This window comes from Stenella coeruleoalba (genome assembly GCF_951394435.1).
Source record: "Stenella coeruleoalba genome assembly, chromosome: 12".
In the NCBI taxonomy this organism is placed as follows: domain Eukaryota; kingdom Metazoa; phylum Chordata; class Mammalia; order Artiodactyla; family Delphinidae; genus Stenella; species Stenella coeruleoalba.
The window spans coordinates 61,572,688-61,589,163 of NC_137158.1; the positions used below are offsets into that span (position 1 = coordinate 61,572,688).

General features: G+C 35.6%; 2 protein-coding genes across 3 annotated transcripts in view; one reads left to right on the plus strand and one right to left on the minus strand.

Moving 5' to 3' along the window:
- TBPL1 (TATA-box binding protein like 1) overlaps positions 1–12,290 on the plus strand; it is a 29,945-nt gene extending 17,655 nt beyond the window's left edge. Inside the window, exons 2-7 of one of the 2 annotated variants that reach the window (XM_079938908.1) lie at positions 6,146–6,218; positions 7,719–7,801; positions 7,968–8,031; positions 9,554–9,657; positions 9,750–9,844; positions 11,660–12,290. In XM_079938908.1, the coding sequence (XP_079795034.1) occupies positions 6,146–6,218; positions 7,719–7,801; positions 7,968–8,031; positions 9,554–9,657; positions 9,750–9,844; positions 11,660–11,739 (499 nt within the window). In that variant the 3' untranslated portion in view covers positions 11,740–12,290. Of the gene's footprint in view, positions 1–6,039; positions 6,219–7,718; positions 7,802–7,967; positions 8,032–9,553; positions 9,658–9,749; positions 9,845–11,659 lie in introns of both variants that reach the window. The other variant, XM_079938907.1, reaches the window with a different exon arrangement.
- Positions 12,291–12,460: 170 nt separating this feature from the next.
- The window catches only part of SLC2A12 (solute carrier family 2 member 12), a 58,536-nt gene continuing 54,520 nt past the window's right edge, over positions 12,461–16,476 (minus strand). Inside the window, exon 5 of the mRNA XM_079938906.1 lies at positions 12,461–16,133. Coding sequence (XP_079795032.1) covers positions 15,980–16,133 — 154 coding nt within the window. The 3' untranslated portion in view covers positions 12,461–15,979. The remainder of the gene's footprint in view (positions 16,134–16,476) is intronic.

The following is a 16,476-nucleotide window of genomic DNA, read 5'->3' on the forward strand; positions in this document are numbered from 1 at the left end:
AAAGAGGATCTAACTTGTCCATAAAAGTCAGTGAGCAGGGAAGAAGCTGTTTCAACTCCAATAATGCATTTTAATACAGTGCTAGAAATGTTACTTCTTGAAGTAGGACAGCTTCAGTTTTCAACTTTGCTTTTTATTAGAAGGAAATATTTGACAAACACATGTTAGGCATTTACTTGAGAAACAGGACAAAACACATTATTAAACCATGTCTTAATATTAGGCCTTGGGCAGTGGGGAAATTACCAAAGTCACTGTGTTGCCAATTCTCTGAATAGAATAATTGTTAACATTTTGGCATTTTTAGTACATACAGGGATATATAAACCAAAATGAACTCTATCAAACATATATTTATTTTTTACATTATGAACCTCCGTCTACATCCATGTAGTTGTAATTTATAAAGTCTGTTCAGTAGTCTGTTACATGAGACTGCTATACTTTATTTAACCAATCCCTTCTAGATGGGCACGTAGGTTTCTGTTATTAACAGAATTGCAGTGTATATAATCTTATTTATACTTTGCTCAGTTGAATAATTTCTCAAGATGCATTCTTAATGGTTGACTGCAATTCATCATATACACATATTTTTAATTATTTGAATACACACTGCCAGATTATCTCCTGTAGAAATTGTTCCAAATTATAAGAGAATGCTGGTTTACTTACATCTTCATCAGCAGTGTTTGATGCTTACCAGTATAAATAGTGGTATCTCATTCGTTTAAGTTAGCACTTCCTCATTACCAGTAAATTTAAAAACTATATATGTCTAAAGGCAAAGACTTTCTAAATAAATAGCTAATTAGTCTAAGAAAAATAATAATGGAAATGTAAATATTGTTAGAATCAAGGGATAATGGAAACATAATATATCCAACTTCAGATGTACCAGAAGCACTTGGTTATAATTGCCTTAAATGTTCATACGAGAATAGAGAAAAAGTTCAAAACTGAAGTATTAAGCATCCAACTTACTTTCTAATATAAGAAATTAGGAAAAAAAATAGATCTGTAGAAGGAAGGAAATAATGAGCATAAGGCAAAAAATTTAATAAAGAGGATCAACTAACTGCCAATAGTTTGTCCTTTGAAGAAACAAAAAATAGAAAAACTTTTCAGCAAGATTGATGATAGGAAAAAAAGCAGGGATAAATGATACTATGATGAAAAAGAGGTAAGTATACTAAAGTTGAGTTTTTAAAATTTGTAAGAAAACCATGAAAAATTGTATGCCATAAAATTTTAAATTTTAGAAGAAATGCAAAATGTCCCAAGAAAATTTAATTTAGGAAAACTGATTAAAGAAGAAATAGAAGACATCAAATGTCTTAAAACTCTTAAATTGAATTAATCTTTTAAAATCCCCCAAGGAAACAAGAAACAGGTCCACACCATTTTCAGATAAGGTTTTCTAAAACTGTCTTCCAGAGGATTTTTTTTTAAAAAAAGAAGAAGAAACCTCACTACAAGTAACTCAATTTCGTTTCTTTTTATGGCTGAGTAATATTCCATTGTATATATGTACCACATCTTCTTTATCTAGTCATCTGTCAGTGGACACTTAGGTCTTCCATGTCCTGGCTATTGTAAATAGTGCTGCAGTGAACGTTGTGGTACATGACTCTTTTTGAATTATGGTAAGTCAGGAAGAGAAAAACAAATAGTATGTGAACACATATATATGGAATCTAAAAAAAAAAACGGTTCTTATGAACCTAGGGTCAGGACAGGAATAAAGACGCAGATGTAGAGAATGGACTTGAGGACATGGGAAGGGGGAAGGGTAAGCTGGGACAAAGTGAGAGAGCAGCACTGACATATATACACTACCAAATGTAAAATCGATAGCTAGTGGGAAGCAGCCGCATAGCACAGGGAGATCAGCTCAGTGCTTTGTGACCACCTAGAGGGATGGAATAAGGGAGGGTGGGAGGGAGACACAAGAGGGAGGGGATATGGGGATGTATGTATGCATGTAGCTGATTCACTTTGTTAAACAGCAGAAACTAACACAACATTGTAAAGCAATTATACTCGAATAAAGATGTTTTAAAAAATAAAAACTGAAAACAAAAAAAGAAGAAACCAACCTAACTTGTATAATAAGTCCAGTGTCACCTTGATACTCAAACCAGATAAAGACAGTCCAAGAAAGGAATATTATAGGCAAATTCTACTTACAAACATAGACATATCAATCCTAACTGAAATATTAGCAAACCAAATCCATCAATGTATTTTTTTTGAAAACATGACTTACTGGGTTCAAGGATGTAATACATATGTCATAACTTTAAGAGGAATATATGAGAATGATAAAACAATTCAGCGAGAGTAGAGATTTTCTCCAGAGGGAAGGAACGAGCATGTAATTTTGGGAGAAGTGCATGAGGAGACATCAATTGTATTGTAAATTTTATTTTTTAAGCTGGGTGGTAGGTACATAGATGTTCGTTTTTGCCATTTATGTATCTTAAGTATTTCACGTTATAGTGTCAGCAGGCTTAACAGCTTTGTAAGTTTAAATGCCACTCTAAAATACTATTCTTTTTTGTGGAGTTGCTTAAACACATTTCCCTTGGAACTGTACGAACAAGTTTAAAAAGTTTTATGTGTAAACCATCATGCAATATAGTGAAGTGTACTACATATGCATTTTCATGGATATTATATTAAGGGAAAGAAAAAGACTCTTAGCTCTTCTTCATTTATATGAAAATGAGTGCCTTTGGAAGTAAAGTTTCAGACTTGCTTTTAGTTTTTAAAAAGTTTTTCCATGCCTAGTATTAACAGAAATAGTTTGGAATTCTAGGTGGATGAGAAATTGAATATAGGCTGAAGATTGAAATGTTGGATTTTCTAGCATTCATTCACCAAATAGTAAGAGAACATTTACTATGTGCCAGATACGGTGCTGAGCCATGGGTGTGTACAAACATTTAAGATGTAGTCTTTGACTTTCAGAATTTAGTAGGTGAAATAAATGGTCCAGATGTTTAACTGTAGGTACCATAATAGTTACAAGCAATTTGGAATATTTCTTCCCTAGTGGGAATTAATTGTCCCCATGTTTTTTATAGTTGTGTGTGTGTGTGTTTAAACTGTGTTTAAAAAGTTATATGTGTGTGTTTTTAGGAATAATCTAAGCCTTTTGAACTACTTTAAGAGGTAATCAATTCATTCCTCTTTAATGCTGACAATAAAGTTTCCTCAGGTAGAATTTTTTACCCATTGATAAATGATTTAGCTTCACTCGGAATTGAAAGGGGTATGATGCTCTGTAGAAGTTAAGATTTGTCTCTTTCACTGGATTGCCATTTGAATTATCCTAAGTGATATGAAATGCTTTAGCTTTAAGAAGTTAATCTTTGTTAATATTTAGTACTACTCTTGTTTTACAAGATAGATAAACTGCAAATGGGCCTTTTTTTTTTTTTTTTGGTACTGCTTGAAAAAGGTGGAATCTTTCATGTAGTATGCCTTGCCTCTTTTTTTTTTTCTTAAGTACTGACTTCTTCATATTTTATTCTTGATTTAAAACCTATTAAAGCAATGATACATCTTCTGAGACTGTTTGACAGCTTACTCATATAAATATGAATATTCCTAACATGATGATCTATGCCCATGACTTCATTTTTAGAATTTAAGTTGCTTATGTATAGAAACAATCATGAATTTTGAATTAATTGCAAATTAATTAAGGCTTCTTTGCATTCTCAAAGATTTGCTTTACCCCTTCTTTCTTGACTTATTTTTTACCTTATATGTTATCCTTGTATTCTCTCCCAGACAGTTCAGCAGTTTAATACTCAAGAGTAGTAGATCTGAGTCAATTTGTTTTAGCCTGTTTGTTGTAAAAAGTCTATGTGAAACAGTAAATTTGACATCGTTTCTTCATATGTAATTTCTCTGTTAAGTAGTGCTTTTTGTGGCCTCTTATCATGGGATGTGTGTCAGTCAGGCTGCATATAACTAAAGTCCACCATGGGCCCTTAAGATAGAAATTGATTTTTCTCTCACATTTGTAAAGTCTAGAATTAGAAAGTACAGGGCTAGTAAGGAGGTTCACAGTATCAGGGACTCGGGCTGCTTCTGTCTTACTATTCTTCCATACTCATCTCATAATCTCATGATCCCAAATGGCTTCTTGAGTTCCAGCTCTCACGTCCAGACTCCATGCAGCAACAATGAAGAAGAGCAGAAAGGCAAAAGGGTCTTCGCTGGTTAATTTGGTCCCTCTAAGCAGACTTCTCAAAAGACACAAAACCATTTATTTTACATTTCTTTGACCAGTACAGAGTGACCCTAATAGATGTTGGGGTGAGCAGCCAGGAGCCTCTACCTCACAGTTATTTCCTACTTTTAATAGGAAAATAGCAGGTGGCTCGATATCTGGGTTGTGATGTAATCGTGGGAAGTAATGCTAAGAAATCTCTGCTCTGCCTGTGGCTTTGAGCTTATTTTTATCCCTAATCACTGTTATTTTTGTGTTATTATTTTCCAAGTATATGTGCTAAGTACTTTTCATACATTTTATGTAATTCCCATAACACTGTCTGGTAGGCACTGTCTATTCCATGTCACAGGTGAGAAAACCAAGACACAGACAGAATGCATAACTGGCCTAAGTCCTGAGAACTTAGTCGGTGGTGCGTCAAACATGGAGTCTGCACTTAAGATCACCACTGATAACTGTTTCTGTCCTCTGCTTATTAATCTGTCCACCTATATATCTATCCCTCAGACTCCACTGCCACCCCTGCCCCGCCTCTTGTGCATAAGAATCATATGAGGTTGCTCAAACATACACAAAGAACAGAAAAACAAAAAGATAAGCAGATTGAAGGGAATATAAGATTGAGAAAATAGAATGACGTTGAGGTTCAAGTAGTACAGAGTTCAATGCTATATGATCCTGTAGAGATGCTAAAAGTTCCGGTCTGACTTCTCATTGTGTCCTATCAGAAACTAAAAGGCAGGAAAACAAAACTGAATTTTTTTTATTTGGACTCTTGGCTTCTTCATTTTTTAGTCATATAATAACTTGAATCCTTAGTCATATAATAACTTGAATCCGTATAAAGAATCCTAGCTCATTTTCATATTGTGGCTTCAAGGAATTGTAAAGATAATTATAATAGTATTGTTACTATTTTCTGATTTTCTCTTTGTGGGGTAGGTAAGCTGAATTACCATTACTTATTTTTTAAGATGTGGAAACTCAGAATATTTTATCTGGACATGGATCATGTGCTTATTAAAAACAAGGGCTTGTTCTTGTTTGTTTATAGAAATTCAAATTGAAAAGATACATATTTTGGAAGATTGGGATCTTGATAAAAATGCTGTTGTGCTAAGTAACTGTTAGAGCTCCCCCGTACACACACAGGTTTGTGAGCTCCTTCAGGACAAAAGACCTTGCCTTATTCCTTTTTTCCTCCAGTATCCTCAGTGGATGGAGGTGTTCAGTAAGTGAATAATGAATGAATGACTAGTAAGTGAGAAAAGTCTGTTAATAAATGTTATAATTAATATTGCTGCCTCTTTAAACTTAAGTCAATGGCTCTACCCAAAATAGCGGAAAAGTAGGTCATTCTTTTTATAGCCCTTGCAGGTTGTATGAGGTGGGTTATAGTACCATTAATAGTTGGACATTGGGACCACAAAGTCCAGCCCTTGAACATGGTGTAAATGGAGAATGGCCATAACTGCAATACGCCTGGAGCATGGTGGATGTAAAGGCAAGTTGCTGCAGTTACGTCTGGCAAGCTCCTGGCGTGTAAAAGTTACTGATTAATTTTAAGGAATGAAAGTTAGGTCCAGATTTGGAAGGATTTTATATGACATGTTATCTTTTAAAAAGTGACATTTTTCGTGGGGAGAAGAAAGGATATGATTTGATTTGAGTACCATTTGAACAATAAGTAATGAGCTCGACTTCTTGCATTTTAGTTTTCAAGATTACTTGTGAACAATATATTAACAAACCATTTGAGTTTAATTATCTTATTTTGTTTTATTTCTCAGGATGTGATCTTCGTGGTGGGAAGCTAAGTTTTTAAACTACCCCAATGGATGCAGACAGTGATGTTGCACTGGACATTCTAATTACAAATGTAGTCTGTGTTTTTAGAACAAGATGCCATTTGAACTTAAGAAAGATTGCTTTGGAGGGAGCAAATGTAATTTATAAGCGTGACGTTGGAGTGAGTATCTGAATTTTGTCGTGTGTGCTACATTACCCTAATTTTATAGTGCTGTGAAGATACTAAGTAAACAATGATGACACTACCTTACGTATTTATTATAAAAATTAAGAATGTGTATGAAGGCTCTGTTTAAGCTCTAAAAATCAGGTGCCAGTATACCTTGATAAATTTTCATTAGTTCTTCATGCTAGAAACTAAGTAAAGATGAATTAAACTCAATTAAAGATTTCAGTGAATCACAATGAAAGGTTTTCAGGTTCATCAATAATGCCATCTTCACTTTAAAAAAGGAGCAAATATATCTGCTAAAAAGAGAGGAAAAGGCTTATGCTGCGTTGGAACTTTAGCATGCCATATGGTAGAGAAGTCATTTTTTCTAGGAAGGTTAACTGAAAACTGAGTTGATGGACGAGCTGGTAGTGCAAGACAGTTAAACGTAGAATAACCTCAATGTTTCTCAGCCACAGCCACTTAATGTATGAAATTTTATAATGTATCTTAGCTCAGATTTTATTTTGCATCTGTGGTAAATTTTGTCTCCCCAGATTTAATAGCTTTCTAGTTTGATAATGTGGCATATGACAGAGAAAAGAAGGAACTAAAAATGTAACAAGAGTTTTAAGAAGAAATGTCTCATTCATATATTTGTTACGTATTCAGTAAACATTTATCTCTTTTATACATAATGGCCATATAATAAATACTGCCATAAATGAAAAGCTGCAGTGAAAATTTAAATTCACATTTTATCTTGGACCTTAGTCCTTGACCTATTTATACTCACACTGTAGGTAATTTCTTCTAAACCCATAGCTTTAAGTGCCTTTCGTTTCTAAGGAATCTAAAATTACATCTCCAGCTCCAGCATTCCTCCTGCATTCAGGATTTGCACATCAACCTTGAATATGTAATGGGCATCTCAGCTGTAAGATACAGTATAACGTAGTGGCGGGCACCAAGAAGCAGAGAAAAGCAGGGTTAGAAATCAGGGAGGGGTGAAGGGATGGGTACTTTGGTGGAATGATCAGGGAAGGCCTCTCTGTGGAGATGACATCTGGTACGAGACCTGAGTGAAGGGAGAACATTGAAGGAAGAATATTCCAGATGAAAGTAAGCTAGGCAAAGCTCCTGAGGCGTGGACAGGTTTGGCATGTTCGAGGATGTGTGCAAATTGCAAATTCCAGTTATGTGAACAGAGTGGAACGAGAGTTGGAGTGTGTACATCCTTGTGGTACATTGATTTCAAGTATACAGTGAGAGGTTTATACAGGCCTTGAATTTTTAATTGATTAAATGTCCTTTTGGATTAATACGTTCTTTGTGTTCAGCGTGGTTCTTGATTTCAGAATGGGTCATTTGGAGAACAGTTATTTCAGTCTTGGGTAAGCTTGGCTTAGTAATTAAACATGAAATGGCCACATAGAGTAGAACCGTGTGTGAAAATCAACACTTACTGTGTAATCAGGTTGTTGGAGTTCTGGTTGTCTTTTTTTGCAGAAAGTATTAATGAAGCTTAGAAAGCCTAGAATTACAGCTACGATTTGGTCCTCAGGAAAAATTATTTGCACTGGAGCAACAAGGTAAATGTTACTTGGGTTTTCAATTTTCATTTTTTAATTTTCCCCTCATGGGAAGGACATTTTTCTAGACTTAAAAACAAAATCACATGTACAGTTTGTTGTGTTCCTCAGTATAAAATTTATTTCCTGTGTAACTGATCGTCTTTTTCTTTCTTTCAAACCACAGTGAAGAAGAAGCTAAATTTGGTGCCAGACGTTTAGCCCGGAGTCTCCAGAAACTAGGATTTCAGGTAACGTTTTTAAAAGCTCTCCGAGCTGCAGATACTCAAGGATTTACTTTTGTAAAGTTAGCATTTTTTTTTTAACGGACTAAAGAAATCTCCACGGAAAGTCCTCTTATGATTGACCTTTTTCTACATTACCGTCCTTCAACACAAAGATTTAGTGGCAGACCTTGCCCGTGTGGGTATTTGTCAGGAATCCTGGCTTTCTCCCAAATCCTTCCGCCATAGAGAGAGAGAGAGAGACGTGTTTCCTTACAGATTAACTGCCTTTTCAACTCTTTACATTTTTCACTTCTCACCAAAAAAAAAAATTCTGTTTTTGATCATCACAAGAATGCTGTATCAGGATGATGAGCGAGAGCTGCAGGACCCTGTTTACACGTATACACTGGTTAGCAGGCTCTCACACTTGTAAAATGACTGTTACTAGCAGGCCAGCCTTATCAAATGTGATTTTGTAGAGTCATGCATTTGAATAAAATTAATACATATCCTGGACTTGCTAGGTCACCTGGAAACGATGAGTAAATGAAAGAAAAAGATGAGCTGTGGTTCCTGAACAGGTGGGCCTAGGCAGTTTGGGATTTGGGTGGGAGGTGATGAGAGGTTGAGTTTCTCTCTGATGACTTCAGTCTCCTCTGAGGTGGAAGGTGCTAGGAAGGCACTGAGGTGCTGGGGGGACATGAGTGTGTTGGTGCTGGATGGGAGTGCAGGGTAGAGAGCCATGATTGACAGCGGGGCCACTGTGCACGTTTTGTGACTTTCTCCCACTGCCTTGTGCCGGTACTGAGCTGGAGGATAGTTCATCCAGATCTGTGGTTTTACTAGGGACAGTTGAAAAGATGACAGGGTAAAACCATTAAGATCTTGGTAGGAGTGGCTGAAGTTATTAATATTGAGAGGACTTTATTTTCAGCCTTGGAGCCTCTTTTCTTAGCATAATATTAGAAATGTTGAGAGAAATCCCAGTGAGTTAAAAACACAATTCTATCACACTGTTCCTCATTTTGTCCCCCAAAAGAAACAAACATCTAACTAAACTCGCAGAAATGCCATTTTACCTGACTGCATATAAGAAAAAGTCAGGTGTTTGGAGCTCAGTGTCCAGTACTTTCTGAGTTTTAAGTGATGGCTTTGCATTCTGACACTTCAAGGAGGACTCTGCTTTAATTTTTTCCTCACTGTTCTCCCTCTTATCCCAGTAGATTAAATATTAAATGGGTTTAAAGTATTGAAAAATTAAACTGAAATAAGATTCAGAAGACCCCAGATGTAGCGCTTTGATCATGCAGTTATCTCAGGCATTGTTTATTTTTTTAATGAAGTTTTTGACCCTTTTTCCCCCCTTTAATTATAGCATTAAGGAGCCCCCGATAACTTAAAACACTAAATCCATGCTTTAAATGTTTTTGTTTATCTTGTTTGTTCTTATATTTAAGGATTACAATTCAATGATTAAGATTGCCATGATGAGCAGATTTTTTTGTTTGTTTCAAAATAATTCATTCATTTTACTTCTCTCCTAAAGGTAATATTTACAGATTTTAAGGTTGTTAACGTTTTGGCAGTATGTAACATGCCATTTGAAATACGTTTGCCAGAATTCACAAAGAACAACAGACCTCATGCCAGGTAGGTCTTTGAAGAATCAAGATAACTTAGCAAATTTGAAGTTACTTGTCCGGCTATAAGTATTTATATTAATTTTGGCTTTTTTTGCATAGTTACGAACCTGAACTTCATCCTGCTGTGTGTTATCGGATAAAATCTCTAAGAGCTACATTACAGATTTTTTCAACAGGAAGTATCACAGTAACAGGTATTTTATGATATTGAAACCAAGCTTGTCAGTTATGGATTGAATGAGATAAGAGGTGTCCGTACCAAAATAGAGATAAAGTCTGCTTTGTCCCTTTTAGCCACTTCTGCCCTTCTAGGGGAACCAGTCTCCTCACTTTTAACACAGTAGATTAGTTTAACCTGCTTTTATATACTATTTTGAAATCTTATGTATACTATTTTGTGTCGGTCTTCTTTGTCTTCATCATAACCCTAGTGAGATTCATCTGTATTGCTGCATGTAGCTGTAGATCAGCCATTCTTACTGCTATTTAGTACCCAGTACGTGAATATATTGTTCCATGGGCATTTGGATAGTTTTCAGTTGGGAATTTAAAATATTCTAGTATGTATTTTTATATATGATTTTTAAGTTTATGACATCTTGCATTTAAAATACTCAAGAGAAACCCATTCTATGAACTTCATAGAGGTTTTACATGAGCAAAATATTCATATATAATTGGTACCTATTTGGTATGTTTTATGTGTATTTTGTTATATCTTTTGAATTGTTTAATTACTTGGAAGGGGTAGTTTTAGAATACTAGGTAGGCATAGATGTCCAAGGGTAGTATTAGCATGCAGGATGATTTTTTTAATGGTACTATGGTTATAAATTGTTCAGAGACATTACTTGAGAGTCAGACCCAACCTTTGGCAAAACTGAGTTAAGGAAAATTTCTGTAGTGTCCTTGAATTTTCTTTTTATTCCTTCAATCCTTAGAGGAAAATAAAAATTATTGACACCTGTAAGCCTTCGACAAAAAAGCTTTAGTTCTGATTCAGCCATGGATTTTCACATCTTCCTTGGAGACTTACAGGCTCTTGCCAGAGTCATGCCTGAATCTTAAAAATGGGGGAGCAAGTCCATCTCTTTCCTTCTTTGGACTCTCTGTTTCTACACTTTGGAGCCCAGACCTTACAGAGGCCTCCAGATCTATTGACAAGTCCCTACTAAGTATGGAAGAAAATAATGCATATGTAAAATATATATTAAGTTAATAGATTTAAACAACACAGTAGCAAACTGAAGACCATTGACCTGGTTAATTAGTATGCGTTACATATTAACCTCTGGAATACCCTATGAACTGTTAATTCAGTGGACATATACTGAGTGGTTCCCGTGGGCAAAGCTCTACTCTGTGGAGGGACTGAGGTGAGTCAGGAAGGATCGGCCCAGGGTAGGACGTGGTCAGTACCTTCAAAGGGTCCACAGTGGATGCATATGGACGTTTTTTAGGATCTTTCAAAAGGTAAGTTTACGTTAGTAGAAAAAACGTATTTATTCAGAATAAGTTTTATAAAAATATTTTTTCATTATCCTTTTTATATATTTTTTTAGCTATTTAGATGAAAGGCTACACATTTTTAAAGTCCTAGCATTATATAGATTAATTAACACATAACATAACCTCATCCCTGGTGCTTTTTTTTTAACGGGCAGAGTAAGCTGTAAGGGTGAATGGCCAGATTAGTAGTAAACATGTGAGTACCAAATAGCAGTAAATTTGTGGGGATGTTTAGACCGTGCAGTTTATAACGGCCCTCTGGTTTCCCAACGCTCTGGTAGCAGCTTTGTTTAGCTCTGCCGGGTTCCTCGATACTCCTGTGAGCTTCAGTCGTAGCCTAACCAAAAGCCAGGCTACGGTGACCAAAAGCATAATAGCTGTGTAGTCCTAAAACAACCTGACAAATTCTAAAGTACTTGGTTATTTGTAATTCTGGGAAATCAGCTTTTCCTAGTGCTCTTTTGCCTCTTCTCACCCCTTCCTCCACTGTGTTGTTACAGGGCCCAATGTAAAGGCCGTCGCTACTGCTGTGGAACAGGTATACCCATTTGTGTTTGAAAGCAGGAAAGAAATTTTGTAAGTCATCACGTAATTGGTTAGAATCCCAAACTGAGCACCTTTTAAAACCTGCTGCACATTGGACTCAGAACAAAAGGAAAACTGGACCAACAGTAATTGAGGAAATAGACTCTTTTATTCATTCACGGCTACAGTGTAAGCTCCAGTCCCTTTGGATTTTATTTCAAACCTTGCTGTAATATAAAAAGGAAGTTTACAAGACATGACATTGCTGCTTTTACAAAAGGACATTCTATTTATTTTCGCAGTAATTTCATGTCCCCACGAGCAGAGCTGTCACAGTGTGCACTACCTTAAAGTGTTTTGTTGTTGTCATTATTTTTTTCCAGTTTGAGCTGATGTGTTTTATTTGTGAATAGTCTTTTACATTTTTGTATGCTGAATATGGGCACCAAAGAACCTGTAAAAGTTATCTTTTTCAATTGAATGTGCACAAATAAAAGTTTGGAAAAGATCACTCTTCATATCCATTCTATTCCCCATTTTCTATTTTAACAAAAATTGTATTCATAATTCTTTTTTTTTAATCTATGCAAGCTTAGACTTTTGCTAAAGTGTGTTGGCTTCTTTTTGAAGTGTATTTTGTAAATATATATATGCCACATGTGTATAGTATCTTTTAATGCTCTGTTACCAAATATCAAATAGGAATTTTTTTCTTGCAGATTAGAAATAAAAACATGTATATAAATTCTAGGGAACTGGAGTAGAACTTTATAAATTCAGCGTAATGTTTTGTGTTGCTAATTTAACATGATAGAAAATGTTAACTATCTTTTAAAAGTCATAAAGTTGTAGTTTTAAAAAGAGAAACTCTTACCTACAAGATGAATATAAGAAAGAAGCTGTGATGGGTTGTACCTCATATGTACCTTTGTTATTCTGGAAAGACTCAACTCTGGTTAGAGGAAAGTAAAAATCTTAGGTTGGTACTCAAGGCTTTACTAAGAGTCTTGTCGGAAGTTGAAACATTGTGCTGTTTTAGCAAGAAGTGCCCAAAAGCTGATTCTGTGCCACAGTGTAATTAATTATACTACAGTTCAATTTGAACTTGAAAGCCATTTTGCAAGATAAGTCTTTCCCCTTGCTGTGTCTTATTTAGTGAAGCTAAAGAGCGACTTCTCAGTATATGGGATTGCTCCTCTTAAAGTTATAATAAATATGCATTTGTGAAACAGTGGCTCTCTGGCTCACCCATGGGCCCAGGAATGGTAATATAGGATCAGGCTGCAGTGGTCCTCGGCCATTTGTGTTTAGGAGTTTAGTATTACTAACAATGTAATTACTAACAATGATTTTACCTAGAAATAAAGCTGAGTGGAGCGTCATATTAGCTTCTCAGTTAAAATTAATAGAGGTAATAGTACAACACAGTTTTCCACTAAAACCTTGAATTTCCAAAATGTTTTGAAACCTTTGTGAAAAATTGGAACATCTTAACCTCCATTTTCCCTACCATATTCTAAAATCTTGAAAGCTGCACTGAACAATATGTATTATTTTTTATGTTTATTTTTATCTTCTTTCTTCTCAATGCCTTCCCCTACCCTGCCTCTCACTCCCTCATAAGTTGGGGCCAATGGCTAACTTTTATATTTTCTTTCTTGGGAAAGACTTAATTGTGATTTTAAGACTTCTCATTTTTTACATTTGTGTTTATTTGCTTCATTTTGAGATCCAGTGGGATAGGCAACCTCAAAAAATATACAGAAGAAAATTCAATGAAAGTTATAGGTTCTGAGCAGACTGTTTCAAAAATTTGAGGTTTTCCACTTAGATTTAATTAACAGTAATTAAGTGACCTCCTGTTTGGCAGTGTTCACAAAAAAGAAATAGCGAAAAGGGGGGGAAACACGATTATATAGCCAAGGTGCAGATCCAGATGTTTGTTGTAATATTTTTCAGTATTCGAGTGACTTGAAAACTATGTAGATCAGTAGCTCATCAAAATGCTTTCTCAGAAAAGAGGGAGAAAGACAATCTGACCGGGTCTGGTTTCAGGGCTGCTTGCTTGAGTATCGCCTGGCAAAGTGTCATGGGTGACCCACTATACTTAACAAAGCTGGTAAGAAATGAGTGTGTCTGATGTCTTCTGGCTTTTCACAAGTGCTGTACATTTTTTTAATAAATAAAAACTGTGAATATATACATATAAATTATAAGTATTCCCCCTTTTTTATTTTTGAAAGTCAAAAAGCTCTAATTGGGTGCGTATTGGGTAAAAATTAGTTTGAAAACAGAACTGTTTCATTATAGATTCTGGATAATAAAAGAAAAATATAAGACAGTGTTTAAGATACTGAAGTTGAAATCACTTAGTGATAAACCTACTAGGTTTATAACAGTTTCCTGCCCATTTACAATGTATGGCTAAGCCAAGAGATAGCTAAAGTGTATACAGTGTTTGAACTGCACAGTGAAATGTGTAACAATTTTGTTAAACATCTTACAATCTGTGATGCTTGGCAAAGAAAAAGAAATTCATATTGATTACCTGTCTTGACCTTTTTTAATCTCAGCGTATAATTGCACTGAAGGTTCATAATAAATTTCTTAAATTGATCCTCTACAGAACACACTTTCCCTTCTTCCAAAACAAGTGAACCATGCATGTTCTAACTTGCATATGAAATGTACCATGCAGAATGAAGACTGCAAATCTCCCTTCCTGATAACTTCCCTTGCCAATTTTAATTTAGATAGTATGTTTCAGCACCAGGCTTTTAGTCATTCTCCTGAGTTCCTGATAATACAGTTTTACTATTGCTTACATAGGTTGTAGTCAGATCACTTCATTATAAGGGAATGCAGTAGATCATATTTCCTTATATCAAACTGGGACAGTTTGTTATGGGCCAATAGAAAATTTTCAAGCTGAATAAAAAGGGCTTTTGACTCTTAGGATTCTCCTTTCTTCAGGTTAATCATATTTTTGTGTTCTTTTTCAAGTTAGGTTGTTCAGTACTTTCTGTGTGTGTCTCCCATGGTTTATAATATTAGTCATTTAATGGGTTACTGCATAAGTGGTTTGAGATTCTTTATTGTAGATTTTCTATCATCGTATCCAAATTCTATTGGTAAAGTGCCTCCCCACGTCTTAAAATTCAACTGGTGAAATACAGAAGAGAGCAATCCATTGTTGCGTGGGTGAAAACCCAAGTTTCTGGTACAGTCGGTGATCTCTGTTTCATCCTAGAGAAGACCATATTGAGGGAATTGTCCCGATGTTTGGATGTCATTTATTATGTTTGCAGGCATCTGAAAGTCAGCATCAGCTATAGCCTGTAGGCCATAACCTGAGGTAGTGATAGTCCTGAGGAGTGCGAAGAATCACAGGAAACTATGGATCGCTGTTAAGGTATCAGGAAAGCCTTACAAAGAGAGAACTGTGTAAGCTTGACCTAGTAACTCAGACCTAACTACTGACAGATTTGGATAAATAACCTACTGGCTTGACTTCTTTTCTCGTGTTTTACTAACAGCTACTTCTAAATAAATATGGTCCCAGGATTTTGAAATTGTCCTTTCTAGCCGTATTTTTTTAAAATGGATGGAAAATGCTTATTTTTCTCAACTATTGCAGAGTTGTTTCTCTTAATATTTTATAATACTAATACCAAATTCATAAAAGGATATTTTGAATTACATTGTAGTTCATTATTCATAAAATAGGATGTATAATCTTTATCCTTGTTGAACTGTAATTAGAAATTGATCGCTAAAATCCTAACCAGGACCCTATCCTAACCTAGAACATGTTTGCAGTTGTCCACATTGTGTCCTGGTTCTTTTTTACACAAGACCCAGTGCAGGTAGTGTCTTGGTAGGTAGGCAAAAAACCATAAGCTTATGTTCAGACAGCTTCTGTGTCTTAATGATAAAGCCGCAACTGGCCTCTATGCATACAAACCTTAAGGTAAAAGTTATTCTCGTCACTAGTTCATAGTCTTTCAAAGGCTGCTCTGTGAAGAAGGTGGAAGATAACCAACCGGCATTATTTTTTAACCTGGTATTCTGCTCAGAGTAAGAAAGGGATCACTTGGGACCTTGTTCCTCACCTACCTTTCATGGTTCCTTTTGGGCGGGTAGAGATTAAAGATTGTCTCTATAATTTCAGGGTGTCCCTTTTAAACTAGCTCTGTGATACTGAAGAGAAAACATGGGAGTGGCCAATATGTATTGGTAGGAAGACACCCTAAATGTTCTCATACTGTGTCAACAGTTGTAAGGTTTTGAGGCCATTAGGTCTCTGGAGAAAGCTGCCTTGGCTGTCCCCTACCCCGTAGCTTTTTAGACTCCAAGAACTGATCTTGGGGTTTTCTTTTTTGAAGCTGTTTTGGCACTAATTCCTCTTGGTGATGACTCATAAAACAAATATTGTTTTTCACATAGTTCCTGAAAGAGAAAGAGGCACTAATGAAAATGTCATTCTTAATTTACAGTATTTAAAAATGTGCAGGCTATAATTTTTAAAATCACCCTGGGGCTTTAATGTTTTAGCTCTGCAAAAATAGACCAAGGTTTATTGCAGCGTTTCCACGTGCCATGAAATTCAGTGCACCACAGACCTTTGATCAATCTCATGCAAAGGGTAAGGTGGGGTGCCTTCTTCTCAGAACATAATCATGGCATTCCTGTCTGCAGGGAAGGATTCCAAGGATAGTCTTACATAGAACTACTGAAGATTACATCCCAGATCCTCTTTCATTTCTTCCCTTTTCTCAAACTCTGCTTACCA